General features: G+C 41.9%; 3 protein-coding genes across 11 annotated transcripts; 2 read left to right on the top strand and 1 right to left on the bottom strand.

Moving 5' to 3' along the window:
* Positions 1-1,575: 1,575 nt before the first annotated feature.
* Positions 1,576-12,833, top strand: si:ch211-102c2.8 (trichohyalin). 7 transcript variants are annotated; one of them, XM_037098371.1, is made up of 32 exons: positions 1,619-1,689; positions 1,858-1,859; positions 2,438-2,505; positions 2,613-2,719; positions 3,620-3,674; positions 3,755-3,877; positions 4,171-4,635; positions 5,015-5,098; positions 5,201-5,296; positions 5,438-5,545; positions 5,641-5,722; positions 5,821-5,965; positions 6,079-6,171; positions 6,257-6,369; positions 6,496-6,583; positions 6,687-6,806; positions 6,916-7,029; positions 7,116-7,358; positions 7,446-7,508; positions 7,605-7,700; positions 7,820-7,921; positions 8,001-8,183; positions 8,284-8,415; positions 8,507-8,739; positions 8,852-8,978; positions 9,052-9,135; positions 9,230-9,441; positions 9,834-9,909; positions 10,008-10,208; positions 10,370-10,399; positions 10,700-10,765; positions 12,701-12,833. In XM_037098371.1, exons 3-31 carry the CDS (start codon positions 2,442-2,444, stop codon positions 10,712-10,714), a joined length of 3,654 nt encoding a protein of 1,217 aa, XP_036954266.1. In that variant the 5' UTR covers positions 1,619-1,689; positions 1,858-1,859; positions 2,438-2,441; the 3' UTR covers positions 10,715-10,765; positions 12,701-12,833. The 7 variants fall into 7 exon arrangements, with proteins under 7 accessions (XP_036954271.1, XP_036954269.1, XP_036954268.1 ...); XM_037098376.1 differs by lacking the exon at positions 1,858-1,859 and having other exon boundaries at positions 1,576-1,689; positions 8,293-8,415; positions 8,510-8,739; XM_037098374.1 differs by lacking the exon at positions 1,858-1,859 and having other exon boundaries at positions 1,578-1,689; positions 8,293-8,415.
* ccdc117 (coiled-coil domain containing 117) lies at positions 11,742-15,008 on the bottom strand. 3 transcript variants are annotated; one of them, XM_037098381.1, is made up of 6 exons: positions 14,835-15,008; positions 14,027-14,231; positions 13,873-13,923; positions 13,492-13,785; positions 13,008-13,154; positions 11,742-12,909 (listed from the first exon to the last, which is right to left on the bottom strand). In XM_037098381.1, exons 2-6 carry the CDS (start codon positions 14,119-14,121, stop codon positions 12,675-12,677), a joined length of 822 nt encoding a protein of 273 aa, XP_036954276.1. In that variant the 5' UTR covers positions 14,122-14,231; positions 14,835-15,008; the 3' UTR covers positions 11,742-12,674. The 3 variants fall into 3 exon arrangements, with proteins under 3 accessions (XP_036954276.1, XP_036954273.1, XP_036954274.1); XM_037098378.1 differs by lacking the exon at positions 14,835-15,008 and adding an exon at positions 14,635-14,818; XM_037098379.1 differs by lacking the exon at positions 14,835-15,008 and having other exon boundaries at positions 14,027-14,818.
* A 327-nt stretch (positions 15,009-15,335) lies between these two features.
* On the top strand, positions 15,336-19,028 carry tcn2 (transcobalamin II). The gene is made up of 10 exons (XM_037098377.1): positions 15,336-15,427; positions 15,666-15,733; positions 16,222-16,411; positions 16,547-16,716; positions 16,938-17,090; positions 17,407-17,579; positions 17,679-17,853; positions 17,938-18,118; positions 18,411-18,529; positions 18,643-19,028. Exons 2-10 carry the CDS (start codon positions 15,676-15,678, stop codon positions 18,702-18,704), a joined length of 1,281 nt encoding a protein of 426 aa, XP_036954272.1. The 5' UTR covers positions 15,336-15,427; positions 15,666-15,675; the 3' UTR covers positions 18,705-19,028.
* The last annotated feature ends 458 nt before the right edge of the window (positions 19,029-19,486 follow it).

Here is a 19,486-nt window from a genome sequence, read left to right as displayed (position 1 = left end):
TACTCTTTTTTTTTTTGTTTGTTTGTTTTTCATATTGTTTGTGTTGCCTGTGCGACACACATTTCCTCCTCACTTGAAGCTGCTCAGTCGTGAGGCAGAGGTGAACTAACAAAGACGCGGGAGGTTTGTCTTGCCTTGTCAAACTGAACCCTGCTTCTCCTCGGACTGCGACTCGCGGCTTCGTCGTGAGGCGGCGGTGATGATGGGTGAAAGCTATGAAACACATCACAACAGCGGCCTGGTACAGGAGGTCAAAGGTGACTGACCTGCCTTTACTTTTACTCTCCAAATACACATAGGTGTATTCAGGTGTAACTGATGATTCAACTGAGTTTTTGCTTCTTTTTTTATTTTAAATTGTCTATTTTCTTCCCCTTAATTTATACTCATTTAACATTGTCTTAAACAACAAAGACACAATAATGAAACAAGAAGATAATAAAGTTGTTACTGTTGACATTGGATATGTGTCCGCTTTATTTGTGCAATGGTTTTTCAGTTTTGGTACATACACTGGACTGTAATTCATAACAATGGTGCAAAACAACAGTTTTTGTTAAGATGACTTAAGGAAGTAAAACAATATAGTAAGCCTAAACCTTGTAGGAAGTTACACAATGTAGCACAGTACAGTTTTAGTAGGTGTACAATATGATAAATAGGTCTACAGTAAATTACAAAAGCCCTGCTTGAGTTATATATAGGCATGCTGATAATTGGTTGACTCATAGTAGCCTATAAACTATGCATACATGTAACTATATGTATAATTTACTAATATTTTTAACAAACAGACCATGCATGAGGGGTTCTTACATTGCCTCTGATCACTATACAGTTGTGTCTGTCAGCAGGCTGGCAGTCATCTGGGAAAAGGTGACAGATAATCTGTTTATGTTGTACAGTAGAGTAATGATAGAATAAACTCATGTTCTGTGCTGCTGTTGTTATATGCGACTCTGACAAGGTGGAAACAATCCAGTTATCTCTGCAACAGACTGCCAACGTTAACACCAGGGAGACCAGGGAGAGGGGGAGAGTTGTCTGTTGCCACTTTAAGTACATTTATTGCCAGAAAATGACTTTTGATGTCTAAGTTCAGAAACTTGAAGACTTTTTAAACGTTTAAAAGTGGGTTTTAAGAAGTGATAAGTTAAAGAAGTTACAGATTCTAGCAAGCATTATATCCTCAGTATGTTTTGATAAATAAATAAATTAACAAATAAAAGCAATAAAGGACAGAAAGAACACATCAAAGGATAATTATGACACAAATAATAACTAGAGTTAAAAATAAAGACAAAATAAATAATACCATAGAATCATAACAAAATAAATAATAATATAAAAGATCAAATTAACAGCAACGATAACAACAAAACAGTAATAAAAATAATATAACAATAACAACAACAATCACAATAATGATCATTATTATTATTATTATTATTATTATTATTATTATTATTATTATTATTATTATTATTATTATTATTATCTCCTGTGCTTCCGGTGGCGCCAGTATTTCCGCTGTGCGCGCGGCAGTAGTCTCCGTCCTGTGCCGGTCTCGAGCTGTTTGACTGTTTCCAGGACAACCAACTGACGCTCCTGTCAATCAAGCGTCAGAGCGGCAGAGCTGTGAGCCTCAAGTTCAGCACCGACTTAAAGCTCCGCGTTTGTCCACTGAAAGTAAGTACTTAAAATAGATTTAAAAGTCAAAATGTTTGAGGCAGTGGACACACAGTGGTGGGGGGGAATGATTCAAGGATGTCAAAGGTGATATTATTTGTTTGTTTTCATATAAAGGAGAAGTCAGCGGGGAGTTTCAGACAGACTAGCTTCTGTGATTCAAGCTAGCAGTTTGTTTTCAGGCATGTAGGTGGAGTAAAATATCAGTTATCTGTGTGGTTTAAAGATACTAAAGGTGACAGTGACATTGGGTTCAGTCAAAGTTAGGAAAAAGATCAGTGTTAAACTCCACAGGGGTTAACAGCCCGTCAAAGTTGTCTGTATTCATGTGACTGCATAATAATATGTGAATTAATACAGTGACCTTATTCTGAGCAGTCTGGGTTGGTAAAAATAACCTTTAATTGGGCTACCGAGAGGGTTTATGCTCTTCAGTCAGGCCTAGCTGAGCATATGAGGGGAAGAATCCCATCCTGCAGTTTTAAAGTGGACTGACTCGTACAGCTCCTTCACTTAATGCTCATCTTGGGCAGTGGGAGAGACAGGAAGGCAAGCAGGCACAGGAATTTATAGTCCTCTCAGTGAAAAGAAGTCAGTTTGGCTAGCTAACAAGCTAAATTGTCCTGGTTTCCTGGACAACTGAGCAACATAAACCCCCCACTCGTTGTGACCGCCCGGCCAGCCTTGACCACTGCGAGGTGTTGTGTCTGTATGGTACTGCTGCATGTCTGCATGCTTGTCCTGACAGAGAAATGGCTGACAGAGAGGACGGAGTAAAGACAGATGCAGAGGACACAGATGAGCTGCTTTATACTGGTCTGAGGTTTTTTTTTTTATATAAGCATTATATTATATCAGCTATATCTCTCTAAGTCTCAGGAGTTTGCACCCACTCTTGATGACCTTTTTGTCTGCAATCACAGATCTCAATGACAGCAGCAGTGTGTCTGGTCCGGACCCTTCACCTCTCAAACTGGACCACTGCGACCTTCTCCTAGATGCTCTCGATGCTCAGCTCGGTCAACTGCGGGTCTGTGATTTTCACTCCATCTGTCTGTGCCTCTTCCTGTTTCTACCTCACATTTTGGGAAAAATACATTGCAGATTTAGATTTTCACTACAAAATATGAATAAACTAATAAATGATCATGTATCGTTAAAGGTTGAGCTATTTAAAGATAAGCCCCACTTTTAGAGGCTGCAACATTAAAGTGATGTACACATAAATAATTAAAAGCCAGTAATATAATATGTGCATGATTCTCCATGGGGCTATTCTGCATAATGATAACTTAGACTTGATTGTTTAAACTTTAATAATAGCATTATTTATTCATAATTTTATTTATTATTATAAACTTTATTTATATAGCACCTTTAAAAACAAAGTTTACAAAGTGCTTTGACAGGCAAGAAAAGCAGAAAACTCAGAAGAACAATGTTACAGAACAAACACTCAACAGTCTAAGAAGAAGTAAATAAAGAGATAACAAAAAATAACATCAATAACAGACGATAAGACGACAACATCAGGAATTAAAAACAGATGAACAGATTAAGAACTGTAAAAAGAATCATAGATAAATAAATAAATGAACAATAAACAAATAAAAGAAATGAAGGACAGTAAGAAGACATCACATAAAAGTTAATTAGAAACAGATAAATAGATTAAGAACAGTCAGAGGAATAAAAGGAGGTTTTAAAAAGGGATTTAAAGGAAGTCATTGATTCTGCAAGCGTTATCTCCTCATTATGTTTTGATGTTTATGCTGTTGTACTTTCACGTAAAGCAAGAGTTTGACTGCAGTGCTTTTACTTGTAATAGACCATTTTTACACTATAGTGCCACAACTGCTATCCGTCTGTCTTTATATACACGTAATCAGAAATCAACTTTTAAGCGGTCAATGTGATTTAATGTATGCAGGTCCAGCCCCAGAAACATCAGGCAATGTCCAGAGAGCTTGATTGCAGCTATGCAGGTAATTGCTGTCATAACACACACACCTTGTTCCAGGTTGTTCTCAGGTGATAATTTGCATTTTTGATTTTTTTATTCTAGCTCCATTTCAGTGGAGTCAATCACTGAGCAAAGACACAGGTCTTGGAAGTACAACTCAGACAAATGACACTCCCATGTCTGGTCTTGATTTGATACACACTCTAACGATGGAGCAAACATCAGGTAATATTTCAATATCTGTGTATTACGGGAACATTTTGATGTCTGACTGTTTCCAAGTCAAATTCTTCTCTTTTCATTGGCTGCTGTTTAGGATTAAGTTCTAAGTACGACTTGTCACCACGGTTTTGTCAACATGTGTGTGCTAGGATTTCTAAAAAAGAAAACAAAAATGTAAATATTAGTGTTAACCAGAGGTCTTAATTAGGTAACATTTCTTTATACGAAAATGCCACCTAGGAATGAAAACTTTTCTCTAAACAAAGCACACCATCTCTCCTCTGCTCATCCCCCAGAGAAAAGCACAGGCTGCAGGGAAGCTCCTGTCACTCACGAGGTAACTAAAGACAAGTTAGACAGAAGGACAAGAGACAAGGAGGAAATGGAGTCTCAGAGGGAGCAAGTTATCTGGAGGCTGGAGAGGCTGCTTGGAGAAACCTGTAGCGAAGGAGTGATGGCTGCAGAAACTCTCCCTCCTTCAGACAGCATCTGCACTGAGGACTTTGTCAGGTGCTTTAGAGACGAGATGGTCGAGTTGCCATTGCCAGAGAGTAATTTACTGCAACTAGATAGAGCTGCAGTGACTCAGAGGACAGAAGGATCTGACTGTGATACTTACCGATGTGACCAAAAGGGCCAAAGTGTTCTCAGTGTTGATGGAAAAGGAACAGCAACGACTTTCAGAAGAGAGCAACTTGCTAGCGAGAAAGCAGGAGGAGAGAGATACAACACACAACAGAGGCGTAGTGATGATGGTAACAGTGAGTACTTTCTTTTGTAAATATAAAATGATAATTAAAAGGCAGAAAGTACAGATATTGCAATAATTACAATTTACAGGAATCTTGGAGAGTTGAGTTTATTGATCATCATCATTCAAAACCCCATGAATCTTTCCTTTAGTGATCTAAGTATTTTATCATAGCAACACACGATTATAGATTATTCATACATTGATTCATAACTGGTTTGTCTATATTTTTCCATCCTATAGCTATAACTCTCTAAGCTTGTCACATTTATATTGTTTGCAACAGCAGTGTTGTATTGTGGATTGTAGTTTGCAGCCTCCACATCGCAGCAGCCTGCGTCTAGATCTTTATTCCTACACTCCTTTGTTTAGCTTCTCTCTTCTTCCAGTCTCTTACAGAACAGAGGATGTCGCAGAACATGAAACCCTGCGGCAGAACAACAACCGCTCCCCTAAGGCCAGGTGTTTGGCAGGTACCACACACAGATTACACCTCATCAGAAAGCATCGTCTAGCTAATCCTCCAGGACATTCATCTGCTACAAACAGTGATTAGAGGCTTGTTTCTTTTACAGGAGTGCCTGTGTGGAGTTTTGACACCGTGTCCATTGACAGTGACCTTGAGTCAGTCTGCACGGAGCAAGTCAGGCAGCATCTTCACAGGCGGCCAGGTGAGACACTGCAGACAGTGTGGAGGGAGGCTGGCTGTAAGACATGTTCGAAACCTTTAAATGTAGAAAGTCATAGGAGGAGTACAAACAATATATATGGAATTAAATTACAGAAAAGATGATCTGTTTAACTCCCCCCAGGGTGGCGCTCTCTCGTTCAGTCCTTCACGGACATGGACGACTACTGCACCAACACAAGCGACTATGACACACCCACACAAGAAGATAGTGAACCTCAATCTGCATCAGGTAAAGCACAAGAGCTGACTGTGCATTAGTTTTTCAGATCACAGTAATGGAAAAAATATGGAACCTTTGAATGTCATACAATTTTTTTTACAAAGGTCAGAGATCCTCTCATGGAAATGCACAAAACAGAAGTCCCTCTGTCTGTAAAGCCCAGCGTAATAAGAGAGAAACTTACAGGTGAACCATAGCGTTGTATACAATTTCTAAATGCTCTTTTTGCTCATATTTCTTTCTCATATTTTTATATTGTGCATGTATGTGTGTGTGTGTCACAGACTTGTGTGTTCTTTGGGTGACAACGACAAAGACACGGATGAGGAAATAAATCACTGGAGCAGGAGATGCAGGCCTGAGAGGACGTCAGAGAAGATGCAGTCCGATTGGGTCAGGATGAAAGAGCGTCTCTCTATACTCCAACAAGTGAGAACGAGTCTCAAACTGTATTATAGCATCTTATATAGTACAATTTAATAAATGCTCCTGTGTAAAATGTGTATGAGACTGCAACTAATGGTTTGTGTGTCTGGTTTTAGAAGTGTGAGAAAGAGGAGGAGACACTGCAGCTGAGGAAGACTCAGTTAAAAGATGTTGAGTTCTCCCTCACTGAGCTTCAACAGCGAAGGAAGGTAAAGTGGAGCATTGTATGTATGTTTATCAGATGACTGTGTACAGAAGTCTCAATAATACTCAAGATTATGGTATGTGTCCCAGCATGCCTTGCAGGGTTTAGAGCACCTTGTTGCAGAGACAGCAGAACTGGAGAAGGAGAAGAAGACTCTTGAGTTCGTTCTGAGAGACAGCAGGACAGGGACTGACTCTATCAGGTAAAAAACCAAACTGCTACTAATTGAACTATAAGAAGCCTCATGCATCAACATATTATCATCACAATACATCAACATAATCCTAAATTCTGGACAATAACAATAATGACAATGGATGTGTTGTAGTTGTGAGCTTCAGGAGCAGAGTGTCGTTGATGTAAGAGACATGGAGCGCTGCAGGCAGACTCTGAAGGATGGAGCCTTCATAGAGAGGGTAATGACACCTGTATAATCCAGTATATCTGTCATGTAAATGTTTTAACCTGTCTAATTTTTCTTATTCGGTCATATTCTTGTTTTGTTGCTCCACTGTTCAGCCCTGTGTGGTCATGTCAGTGCTGGAGAGGGAGGAGATGGACAGACAGCTGGACGGCGCCAAAACAGAACTGTTCGCTGAACAGCGACGCGCAAGAGAGAAGCTAGAGTCCATGAGAGAGGTCCTGCCTATAATAATCTATAATTATATTTACAGTTACTAGATTTACTCTCTGTTTTAAAGTATCTGTCATGTCATCGGTCATGTTTTCATGTGTGATCTTGGAGCAGAAATTGGAGGAGACTCGTGAGGAGCTTCAGAGGGCCACAGAGGCAGAGAGCCTGCTGAGAGGCAGGTGTGCATGTTTAGAGGAGAAGAAGAGGCAGAAGAAGGATCAGATCAAGGTAACACCTAATGGCATGATACTCAATAAAAACATCTAATATATATCTGTCATTTGTTTTGTAACTGTTCATTGTATCTCTGTCAGGCAGTAGAGTTTCAGGTTGGCGAGCTGCAGGGTGAACTGGGAGAATGTAAGATCAGAGTGGCTACTCTGGAGAGGATGTTGGCCCAGAAGGAGCTGAAGCTGCAAGATTTACATGAGCAACATGGAGCCTTACAAGCTGAAAGAGATGGACTAAAGGGGGAGCTGCAACACCTGGAAACCCAGCACTGCAGTGCAATGACAGAAGCCCAGGAGCAAGCTCAGAAAGCAGTGGTTAGTGCTGAGGAAAACAGGTTTCTTTCATCCAAAGTAATACATATTCTAATGTAAAGGTAACTCATAAGTTATTGAGGTTCTTCTTTTTTAATTCAGGAGGCAGCACTGAAGCAGCAAAAGAAAGATTTGACTTTGGCTCATGAGCAGCGAATCCAAAAGGTGACAAACATGTCTTTATTACTATGATAGTGTTTCTGCAGATGATATTATCACAGTTTGACTGATGTAAAAATCCTTCTGGCTGTTGTGTTTCAGGTTATTAAGCAGACTGAAGAGGAGAAAGCAAACGCTTTGAGAGAACAAGCTCTGTCTCTCACACGACACATTGAGTCATTGAAAACTTCTTTTGAGGTCAGTGTGAACGTGTACAAACCACTTTTACGTCATCTGGAGAACACTACATACAGTATGCAGTAAGTGAAAACACTCACGGTTACTTTCAAGATGTGTTTCCTCTCCTGTTCTGGCAGCTAAAGGAAAAAGAGGCAAAGAAGCTGAGAGATTCTCTGGAGCAGCAGAAGGAGGAGGCAAAGAATCGAGAGGAGCAGCTGCATGCAGAAGCTTTGGAAAAGGTACTCTGATAATCCTCACATTGAATGTACAGTCCTTTTCATAATGAATGCACGATATACAAACTATGCTCCCATTCAGGTGCACAGAGCAATAGAGGAGGAGAGGAGGAAATGGGAGGCAGAAAAAGTGAAAGCAGTGCAGGTGCAGTGTGGGATCCTGGAGGAGCAGAACAGAAAGAGTCTGGAAACCATGAAGAGTGAGATGCAGCGAGAGAAGAGTAAAGCACTGGCTCTTCAACATAAAGTAGTGGAGCTAAAAACAGTAAGGAGTCTCGCAAACATTACAGGAAGCACCACTAACTAAAGTAAATCAGATTAAACGTTCAGTCTGTCTTTGTATCGATTTTCTTTTTATCTGTAAGAGACTTCAGGAGTTGGAGAGCGACAGCTGTGCGCAGCAGAGAGAGCAGGAGTCTTTGCTGGCAGTTATCTGTAAATCTCTGAAAGAGGAGCACCAGGCTGAGCTGCAGAAGTTGCAGAGACAGATGGCACAGGTGCAAGAAAAGCAGGAAAGCAATCATTTGCAGGCACATAAAGAGACGTGGTGTTGTATAAAAGCTGACACGGTGTGGTCTGTGGTCACAGCAGAGTCAGAGAGCAGCACTGCGGCTCGAGCAGGCAGCTCAGCTGGCACACAGAGAGGCAGACCGGCTCCGGATGATGCTGGAGGAAAGAGAGAGCAGCCATAAACTGATCACAGCTGAGCTGGAAGAGCAGCTCAGGCGCTGGACCCAGGAGCTGGGAGCAGAGTGCCAGCATCTACTCCTCTTAGTGGAGCAGAGTGGAGCCAAACACATTTCTGTTCAACTACCTCCCAGGTATGATTTCCTGCCCTGGCTTACACACATATCTGGTTTAGAGAGAAGTGCACACTTTATAGACAACATGCTGTGTTTGGTAATAAGCTTCTGATCATTATGTCTGGTGCAGTTCTACGGGAGCTGAGGCTCTTACAAACCTGAGATCCCTTAGAGAGCAGTTGAAGCGCATGATTAGCCATCTGCACCAGGAGCTTCATTCACAGAAACAAACCACGGAGCAGCTGAGCCAAGACAAGGTATAGTTCAGACTGTACATCCTGCACAGAGCCTGGAGTTTACAGATACAAACACAAGTTGATATCCTTTCAGGAGCGAGAGCTGAGCATCCAGAGGAAACAGCTGAGGATGGAGAGAGATCAAGCCTTGGATTCTCTGAAGGAGCGTCTCATTCAGGTGTGATCGTACACACACTCACCTCATGTCTGTGCACATCGACACAGAGAGCTCATCACTTACAGCTCTGCTGTGACCCGACATATTTCTGCAGGAGCACATCGAGGAGTTAAGCAGTCTGAACTGGGCTCACATGTTTGATGGGGCAGCCGAGGGAGGAGGAGTGGCGGCGTCTCTTCGCAAACAGCTGAAGGCCAAAGACGTGGAGCTGAGGCTGGTTCAGAGGAGCATGGCTCAGTGGAGAGAGCACACTGCAGCTCGTCTGGCATGCAAGTTCGAGGAAGAGCTGACAGCTGAACTGGAGAGGTAGCACATGAGGAACCGAGCCAAAATACTCAGCAGGCGCATGTTTTGTTCTGTACGACTTTTTATTGCTAATCGGCCCTGAATCCAAACTTTGTGATCCTTTGAAGAAAAATTATTTGTGTTTAAGTTTTGCTCTAATGTGTGTTATCCAACAGGTGCAAGACACAGTTGTTGAGGGGCAGGTAACTGGTTTCTGTGTCTGTGCAAACTAGATGACAAACTAACCAGCTGTCTGTCCTCAGCATGACCTCACCTCAACTCACTGTGATCGGCGTCTTATATACCATAGCTGTAACATTAACCATACTTGTTAGCCCATAACTCCTTCATGCATTTAGGTTAATTGTTCACAACTGACAGTATCTAAAATTCAGGGTTGGTTGTTTTCCCAGAAAAGCATCAAAGACTCGAGAAGAGAGGCGGAGAGAGTCTGAGAGGCCTGAAGGAGGAATGACGCTCAGTGCAACGGTGAACAAAAACATCACGCTCTAACAGATATGTCGCTCTTACATTAAATATTCTTTTGTTCATTAACAAAAACATGTATCACTCTGTCTTTTCCCCAGCAGGAAGCTCCATATTCACTTTGCTCTCCCTCCCTGCATGTCGCTGCCTCCCACAGACCCTCAGACGTGGCTTCATTTAAGCTCCTGCGTTACCTCCAGAGCAGAGTCAAGCAGCTCCGCGTAGAAAACCAGTCGTGCAGCTGGAGCCCGTCGTCTTCAAGCACAGTCCCTTTAGATCTGTCAGGATCCTATCTTACAACGGTGAATATACTGCTTTAATCGCATGTTATTGTTATTCATGTTACTGTAGCACTGCCTGTATTTACAGCTGTACTTCTAAGTTACCTCAGGGCCAAATTAACTATTTCTCTTCAGGTTTTACAATGTGTTAAATACTAAATATATACCTTGTGATGTTTCAGGCTCAAGCTCTTGAAGTGGCACACATGGAGGTAATAAGTGTTCATGGGAGCAATATTATTATTATTATTATTATTATCATTATTTTTAAGTCTCTCCTCGCGCAGCACCACAGGACACAAGAAGCATCATCACAAACTGCCTGCTTTACACGTCTGGATCTGATTTAAATGCTCTTTTTAGTCAGAATAAATCTAGAAGTGCCTTTTAAAAGTGTTAAAGTCAGAAAAATAACACTGTAAATGTGGCAGTATCATTAATATCTGAGTATTGTTTCTGTGCCCGTCTTCATAAGCTGATAATAACAGCCGATACTGTCGTGTCTTTTATAGCTCACTCAGAGTTAAGACGTCGCTGGAGTTCAGAGCCACTCATCATTCAGGACACTGAGTCTGCAGGTGTGACACACACCACTGATAAAATGTTCACTAAATCTGAGTCTTAAGCATTTCAAGCTATTTATGTGGCCGCGGAAATGAATCATTCACTGTCACATGTGTGTAAGATAGCAGATTAACAAGCAGGTCACCGTGACAAGTGACACGGTCGACGATTTGGTCATCAAGTTCACATTCCTCTGTGAGACGGCAGTCAAAGTTTATGGCTTTAGGTTACAGTGAACTGTGAATAAGTGATGAACTGACATTTCACTGGAGATCATGTGAGTTATGTCGGAGAACCTCGTACAGCTGACGGTTCTTGTGTAATCAGAAATGTTACGTGATGTTGAAGTTTACAATAAAAAAAGTCACATTTAATTCTGGTAAGTTATCAACTTTGTGAAATATCTTGCTCAGTGCTTTGTTAAAAATCCGAATGAAGGACTATTTATTGAACAGATTTGTAACCTCAGACTTGGATCACGCAACAATTTTCAACAATTTCAATTTTCTGCCATTCCCAAATGTTAGAACGATGCAACTCAGTTTGAAGTTGGAAAGATTTTCTGGGCTCCAACCAAACTTTTAAATCACAACTCTGTTCTCGTCATTGACGCAAAATAAAATATGTGCCAGTTTTTTTCCCCAGTCAAATACTGTGTCCCTCCATCTCCACCGCTGGGAGCAGGTGGCACATGTGTCACTGGAAAACAGACTTCAACTCAGTACTCTGATAGATATAATCAGACATTCAGTTCTGATTACTTTTTTAATTTAAACAATCATTAATATGGCAAATTCAAAGTGATGCTCCACCTGCACACTGAGAATCAGTTCTACAGAGATGACCTGAGCTGAACTGATCAGTAAACTAATCGTCAACAAAGGCACTGACATGGTTCTAATTGATCCTAGACATTTCATTTGACAGTATTTATTTGATTCTGTGTGATGCATTTAATAGCTCAATAATGAACTGATTAAATCCTCCTTAATTATTGTTAATTAACAACTGTTACTGTTATACATTATGTACTGTATGTGTGTACACAGGCGTTAATCCTGGACCTCGACTCTTGTATGTGATGATTAAAGCATGACGATGTTGAACCACAAAGAGGACTGCATTTATTAAACAAAATCGAAATGTCACCCCCTGAAAACCAACTATGCCATGCAGACCCTCAACATGGACAACATTTTATTTAGAAACAAATAAAAATAACACTCGATGGCTGATTGTAAATACAATAAAATCATAAAAAGGCGCATTTCCACGACTTCTTTACAAAATTCCTCAAAGCTCACAGATGGCATACTTGCTAAGCGCTACAGGAAGATTATCTATCCACCATGAGTACAAATGCACGTAGGAAGCCACGCTGTGAGCGAACGTGAACACACAGGACCAACTTTGGCGTCCTGTTAACGACGCCCAGGAGCTGAACATACAAACTATACAAAACTAAGGTGCTGCACACTGATATTCAACAAAGAACAAAGTCATATTTACAATACATCAGTGTGTCGCTGGCCACGCTTGGCAAAATTATGTACGAATGATCTCACTTCTCAGGGCAAAGGTCAATTGTGTACGTTATATAAAATGGTTTGTGTAAGACTGTCTGAAGCACTTTCCAAAGGTCTGAGATCAAGAGTTACCTTTGAGATTTAAATGAACAAAGCTGCTAAATCAGGTCATTTTGTTATATCTCACATACGGTTAACAGCCAAAAAACTTCAACTGATGACTTTAAAGTAAAACGTGTGTTGCACCAACTTTTCAAAAAAGCACGATATTCATGTATAACCAACATGCCTTGCCAAACTGACCAACTTCAAGTGCTTCTGAGTCCTTTATGGTCTTTTTTATGACGACATATCCAGTCTTTTAACTTTGGCATGTCTTTTCCACTCATCAGCACCATCACATTTCCATGTCCTCCTCTCCAGAGCTGTGGGCCACAGGGAAGCTGTACAGAGAGGAGTGTGTTTCTGCAGGTGGACTGGAGGGACTGTGAGGGGTGGGAGATGGACACGGAGTCAGAGGCTGCCGAGATACCGTTTGTTGTTTGCGCTGTTTCTGTAACGAGCCCCTTCGCTTCCGAGAGAAGGGATCGTCTGGGGGTCGCCACAACACCAGCTCCATGCAGGAATGACTCCTGAATGTGAGACGGGAAAAAAAATGTCACCAGTGGGAAAAAAAAAATCATGTTATTTATGACTTCATTCAACATAAAACAGAACAAGAAGGACATACACAGACTGGGCTACTGTATGGGGTAGGATGTCGCTGATGCCGCGCTGTAGACCCTCCTTCAGACTGTCAGAGATGACCAGCACCGGCCTTCTCTGAGCCGGCTCCACATCCAGATCTTCATCCTCATCATCATCCTCCAATGTAATTCTGAATCAAATATCAGTTATTTTAAGATCCTATCATGCCAACATTTTTCTCAAATATTTAACAAATGTTTTTGCTTGATTTCATTCATTTAGACGTTAGAACAGTGAGCCACAATATCTTTATATAGTAATTTTGTCAGAAAACAAAAATACCAATAACAGTTGTGGGTGTTATGGTTGTTACTGGTGATGACGTTAAACCATTTCTGCAGTTTCTTGTATGTTTCTCTTTACATGTAAATTTATCAACTGCACAAAGTAAACGAATGTTTACATTTGCCACTAACATTTCTAAGCGGTTCTTGCAACTTTTTCCACACACGATGCATTTTGCATACCTGTCTTCGATCTCCTGAAGTTTCCTCTGTGCTGCCTCGATCTCCATGCAGGAGCCCTCTGTCTCGGGTCGGGACAGAGAGAGGCTGGAAGGCTGCGGCAAAGTTAAAGGCTGTGGCAAAGTTAAGCTCTGGGTGGCCGTGCAGGGCTGTGGAGGAGCAGGACTGGCCTGCTGTGCAGACACAGGAGGGCAGCTTCTTGCTGGTGGCCACTCATGAGGAGTGCTAGTGTTCGTGTTCTCCGAAATGTCCACTTCTGCCTCCAGCATTAATCTCCTCCTCTTGGCACTGCATCCCCTGAGAAAAAAAATTACAAGTTTACAACACTCATATTTGACTATTCCATGCACTGACACATGTTAGATGCTTTTTTTTTCTACTTACTCATCATCAACTCTCCTCCTGTGCTTCCTGAGGCATCGTGCCTCCCAGCTGCTGTTGGACAGAGACAGATGTGTTAAAAAAGAAGTGCTACCAATGTATATCTGATACATGACTGTAGGAGGGATAGTACAACCCTCAGTCATCTGCTACATACTTGTTAGAGAGTGTTGCTCTCTGCAGGTGACCAGACGTACTTGGAGGACCGAGATCAAATTCAGGGAGGCTTGTGGGGCCTGAAAATGAATACATGTCTGGCAGACGCGCCACTTCACTGCTTGTGGCAGCAGATTGATGGAAGGTCCAGGCGATGAAATGATTTTGAAGAGACACACCGGTAGATAACTACAAACGGATCTGATCTGGAATATCAGTAATGACACCAATCAGATGAGGCGACAGAATGGTATTTTCTGTAACCTACATGACGCACAAACTATAAATATGTCTACCGTTACATGAGGACAGCAAGTTAGCAACAATGCCACTGTGTCATGTCATCGTTTACAAACAGACCTGGCTATGACACGCTAATACGCAATGACAGCTTCATCCTTGCGTTGTATGTTATTATAACTTTGCATTAAGTTAACCAGAAGCATTAAGCTAGCTACGCCGACCTGAGCGAGCTGCCCTGCCCCTCGATGTTTGCGTTGTTGATGTTTTGCTAACTTAGCTAGTCTCCCGTCAGCTCGCACTGTTTGGTCACTTAAATATTCCCATTAGCGCACAGCAACAGTTACTGCGGGTTCAGTTCTTACTAACCGAGTGTTACGGAACCGCCTTGGTGCAGAAACAGCTCCTCAATTGTCAGCTCCCCGTGGAGTGAACTGTTTGAAAGGCAGGCTGCGTCAGACTCACGTTTGCTAGCTATTCTGGAAATAAAGTGAGTAGCGCCAGCAGAGTCGTCGAGGTTCTAGAAAGTGCGTCAGTTACGTTAGGTGAATTGTGGGAATTGTAGTTACCGTGAATAAACAAGTCCGAGTGGGTCACAACAAAAGTCTCGTCTGGCTGTTTAAAACGTTCGTTGACATGCAGAGGCAATGTGAGCGAGGATTTTGTTTATATGTGTTTAATATATTAATTGCAAATAGTTCTTAAATGTCCGGCCAACGATGTTTTTTTTCCAAGTAAGGCGAAGGAACGACCCGTCCTACTCCGTCTCTGATTGGCTTACGCAGAGACCTTAAACCCCAGTCTCGCTTATTATGTCTAAAACTAACCAATCAAAGCAAAGTTGGCAACGAGTACTAGCCAATCAGAGGTAGACGGGGGCGGGTGTTACAGTGACCGGAAGACGATGTGTAAAAAAGTGAGATAGACACCAGCCTCTTTTCGGTATGTTCGTGTTGCCAAAGAGTATCTTCGACAGACAAGATGATGATCTCCAACACTCTGTGTGCGGTTCTTCCTACAGCTGTTGCTTAAAGGGACCGTTTCTCATCGCTTTGTCATCTCAAATGACGGGTCATGTGACAGAGAAATACTAGAGGCTGTTGTCTGTTCCTGAGTCGTTACTCAGCTCTGATTCTTCACGCTGGAGTCACACTCTGAGCAGGTACGACACTGCTTTTTACTGCAACATTTAAACAAAACCTATAAGACAAAAACTTAACTGCTGTGACAATATCATAGTAACGATCTTTTAACAGTTACCTAATAATCTCTGTAACTTGCCCGTGTGTCATAATGAGACACGTATTGTTTTATCCTAGTTTACTTAGTATTTGTGTTGTGCTTTAAAACGTTTTAGACAGATATTAAGATGTTTTTCCACTGTTTGTGTTGTCCTGCAGGTTGTCCAGAATGCTGTCTTTAGTAATAATTTCAGGCCTACTGGCTTTAACCTCTGGCAAACCATGTGGTAAGTATTGTTATTTTATGTTTTTTTGGAAATAAATCAAACTTTAACTAATCATTAAAAGTCCTGACTGCCCTTTTTTTTCTACCTCTGTTTGAATCCAGCTGACAAAACACTGACTCACTGTTCTGGACATTCACTGATTTTGCAATTTTGTGCTCCATGATTTTCAGTGGCCTTCATTCTGCTCGCTTATTGACAAAAGTTGTGCAATTGTCAAACTACACAGGGAACTTCTAGTGATGAGGGTAAAACATCCAACAGAGACATTAAGATAATTGGGGCCGTGAACACAGCAGTTAAAGTTGCTGAAGGGATTAAGTCTCCACAGTCTTTGTTTCCTCTTGCTGTGACTGCTGATGCTGCAGTTTTGGTTTTGCAATGCTCCGAAGGTTCATGATGGTGTCAGCAAGAGAGGGAAACTGGAATACTCTTCTGTCTGCAATCAAAATATCTGAGAAACATTTTTTTATATGTATATTTTCATCCAGATACTGATGGATCCAACAGTCAGCTGCTCCTGACACTCAATCAGAATCTCCTCCGCTCTCTGGAGACGCAGGAAGGACTCCCTAATCCCAGCGTCCACATCGCATTACGGCTTTCCAGCCGCCACAACCCGACCAAGGAGAGCGAACACCTGGACAGACTGAAGAATAATTTGCACAATGACCTTCAGAGGTATTACACCGTTTACAAGTGACCTCATGCTTCAGTGCTGCTTTTTTGTTGTGATGCAATAAATTCAAAGTCATTTTCCCCTGAATCTTTCCTCCATGTTCTCACCTGAGCTGTATTCTCCTGTGTGTCTCTCAGCTCTCTCTCTAGCAGCCAGTCCGTGGTGGGCCTCTTGGCGCTGTACGCTCTGGCCCTGAAGTCCTCCTGTTACGACCTCAACACGGTCACCTTCACCGTCACTGAGAGGAGCGAGACGCTGCTGACGCACCTGAAGAAGCAGATGGAGCTGGAAAAAGAGCACATCGCTTGTAAGTTTCCCTTTGAGTGTTTCAAGGCCAGCGGTCATCATAAAAAGTGTTCAACATCCTCGTTATACGTTGTGCTACAAACTGAGTTCAAAGTTTTCCGCGTGGGGATATTTCTTCTGGAAGAAATTCTGAAAACAAATAAAAAACCTCAGCTTGTTGAATATCTTCATGTTCGAATGTAATTTGTTTTCTTTTTATTTCTTCTCTCCTCTCTCACGCAGTCAGCCAACGGCCTTTGACCAACTACTACCAGTACTCTCTGGGCGTGCTCGCTCTTTGCGCGAGCGGCATCAGGGTCAACAACCACGTCAGCCACAAGCTCATCAAGGCAGCAGAACAAGAGCAATTCAAACACGGAGATGTTGAGAGTGTCGGTGAGTTAAACCTGCGTCAGTTATTGATATGATTCAATGAATGAGGTGCAGGAAAGATGAAGGCTGGGATGCATCTCAGTTCAACTTTTCTTGTAGGGCCGTCTACACACATATTGCACATAGATGAATAGTTTCTCTCAGGTTTCACACACACAATATGGATATCTGGAAAGTAAATACTATAAGGTCACCTGAGGGTTGAGGGGGTGAAACATTCTGGGAAAACCACCACGATATGTATTTTACGAGAGGAATTTAGTAACCTCAGTAAGTAGCAGGTCAAATACCAATATTTTGTCCTATTCTCTGTCCGCAGACACCTATGCAGTGGCAGGAATGGCACTCCAGTGTGTGAAGGACGCCGGTTCTCAAGTGCACAATGCTGCTGAGCTCGACGCCGCCCTCACCAAGATCAAGCAGAAGCTCTTGGCCTCCCGCAGGCCTGATGGTCACATCGGCAACGAGTTCAGCACGGGCCTCGCAGTTCAAGTAAAGATCTTTTTCCTCATGTTTTTGTCTCTCTCGCCGAATGAAACTTTATAGAACTGAATCTTTGCAGCTTAAGTGTACTTATTTGTTGTGTTCAAGGCCTTGTTGGCATTAGGCAGCCCAGTTGGAGAGTGTGCTGCCTCCATGGAAGCCATGAGGAGAGACGCCCGGAGCAGCACGTACAACAACCCCATGGCCGTGTCTCAGATCCTGCCTGCTCTCCACCAGAAGTCCTACCTGGCACTAAAAACCAAGAACTGCCTCAATGAGGACGGTACGTGCAGTGTTATTTCTGCTCATCTCAGGTCATATCCAGTTGTGTCGTCTTTTCGTCATGCTGTGTTTCTTCTTCTCACAGACACTCTGGTGCTGGAGCCTTTAGATCCTGTCGTGGTTTTACCAAGTGACACTAAAGTGACTCTGATGGTGGAGGTGGTGACGTCCAGCGGGGCGACTGCTCTTTACTCCGTGGATGTGACAAAGGGCAGTTCTCTGTTGGAGGCCCTGGAACATCTCAAGGGGAGAAATGTTGGCTTCACGTGAGCGTTTATCTACATGGAGTAACATTTATGTTCAAAAACATGAAGGCAATCCAGGCACTCCAAATTTAACAAAAGGTGTCACACAAGGAAGGAAATATTATAAATCATTATTTCCCTTTTTTAATGATGCAGCCACGATAATCAGACCGTTTTAATATTTCCTTCCTCTCTTGACACATTTCGTCATACTTGTGTGTCTGGATTGCCCGACAATAAAAAAAAACCAAACATAAAATCTACATTGAGAAATCACTCAGTTATTTTCCTAACACCTGCTGCTGTGTGACAGGTTCGAAACAGAGACCAGTCTGTGGGGACCTTTCTTAAGCGCTGTGAACGGCGAGCAGGCCCGACAGAGCGACCGCCGATACTGGCACCTCTCCTCTGATGGCACCGCGCTCAGTGAGGGTGAGAGCACACGCAACAGACTTTACACTTTATAGAGCTTTATCTTTATTTTTTTGACCTTCTGCTTTTATTTCACTTTGACAACACTTTTTTTTTACACTTTGTTTCCTCAGGTGTCAGTGATTTCAAGATCGAAGCTGCTCAGAGGATCACCATCCGTAACACAAGCTACTGAGTGTCCGTCGCTGCTGATGCAGGAGGATCAATCTTTTTTCTGTCTTCTGTGTTTTAACCAGTGATTTAGCTGCTTTCTAAAATTCTTGTAGTGGGACTTTCCTAGTGTAGGACTTTTAAAGCAGGTTATGAAGCCTGAATAAAAGTGTAATTTAAAACCTTAATTGAGCAGAATTTGCTGTGAATATTCAAACTTGAGTGCGTAAATTGTGAAGCTTTTTAGAATGGATGGTTAAATAACTGTAAATTGTTTTTTCTAATGTCTTACAAAGTGTGATTGTGCTTTTTTTTTTAAACAAATAAAAAACTTTTTAAATGAAGAGTTTATTTCGGGTTGTGTGTTTAATTACAAAGAAAATGTGAATAATAAGCAAGTGAAGGTTTATTAAATGAATTTACATCTGGTGAAAATGTTTATGATTCAACATGATTGGGTGTGAGTGTGGTCTGGAGACTCCATAGTGCCTCCTAATGCTGTACAGGTAAACCAAATGTGTTCAGTCCTGAGAACATTTAGTTCTTGATAGACCAGTAACAGAATCTTAAAGTCTATCTTTCGACACACAGGGAGTCAGTGCAGCCACTTAAAAAACACTTTAAACCAGAACTGAGACAAAGACACAGAAACTATTCTGTGTAGACTACAACGAGGCCACTAATGTATATATATATATATATATAAAATATTATCCCTGTGTTTATATTATTCTTGCGTTTCTGATGCCACAGGTTGCCACAGCAGCGCCACTGGGACGATGTTGCTGTCTCTCCAAACACTTTGTG

This window comes from Acanthopagrus latus, chromosome 5, assembly GCF_904848185.1.
Source record: "Acanthopagrus latus isolate v.2019 chromosome 5, fAcaLat1.1, whole genome shotgun sequence".
In the NCBI taxonomy this organism is placed as follows: Eukaryota; Metazoa; Chordata; class Actinopteri; order Spariformes; family Sparidae; genus Acanthopagrus; species Acanthopagrus latus.
This window is presented reverse-complemented; position numbering and strand designations above follow the sequence as displayed.

What these genes read in the sequence shown, in the direction of transcription:
- si:ch211-102c2.8 (XM_037098371.1), top strand. Translation starts at nt 2,442, where the DNA reads ATGGCTGACAGAGAGGACGGAGTAAAGACAGATGCAGAGGACACAGAT. An exon ending in ATGCAGAAGCTTTGGAAAAG is followed by an intron (nt 7,922 to 8,000) that starts GTACTCTGATAA and finishes GCTCCCATTCAG; the next exon opens with GTGCACAGAGCAATAGAGGA. An exon ending in TGCAGAGACAGATGGCACAG is followed by an intron (nt 8,416 to 8,506) that starts GTGCAAGAAAAG and finishes CTGTGGTCACAG; the next exon opens with CAGAGTCAGAGAGCAGCACT.
- ccdc117 (XM_037098381.1), bottom strand. Translation starts at nt 14,121, where the DNA reads ATGTATTCATTTTCAGGCCCCACAAGCCTCCCTGAATTTGATCTCGGT. An exon ending in AGGAGGAGAGTTGATGATGA is followed by an intron (nt 13,786 to 13,872) that starts GTAAGTAGAAAA and finishes TTTTTTTCTCAG; the next exon opens with GGGATGCAGTGCCAAGAGGA. An exon ending in CATACAGTAGCCCAGTCTGT is followed by an intron (nt 12,910 to 13,007) that starts GTATGTCCTTCT and finishes TCTCACATTCAG; the next exon opens with GAGTCATTCCTGCATGGAGC.
- tcn2 (XM_037098377.1), top strand. Translation starts at nt 15,676, where the DNA reads ATGCTGTCTTTAGTAATAATTTCAGGCCTACTGGCTTTAACCTCTGGC. An exon ending in TTGCACAATGACCTTCAGAG is followed by an intron (nt 16,412 to 16,546) that starts GTATTACACCGT and finishes TGTGTCTCTCAG; the next exon opens with CTCTCTCTCTAGCAGCCAGT. An exon ending in GGGAGAAATGTTGGCTTCAC is followed by an intron (nt 18,119 to 18,410) that starts GTGAGCGTTTAT and finishes GCTGTGTGACAG; the next exon opens with GTTCGAAACAGAGACCAGTC.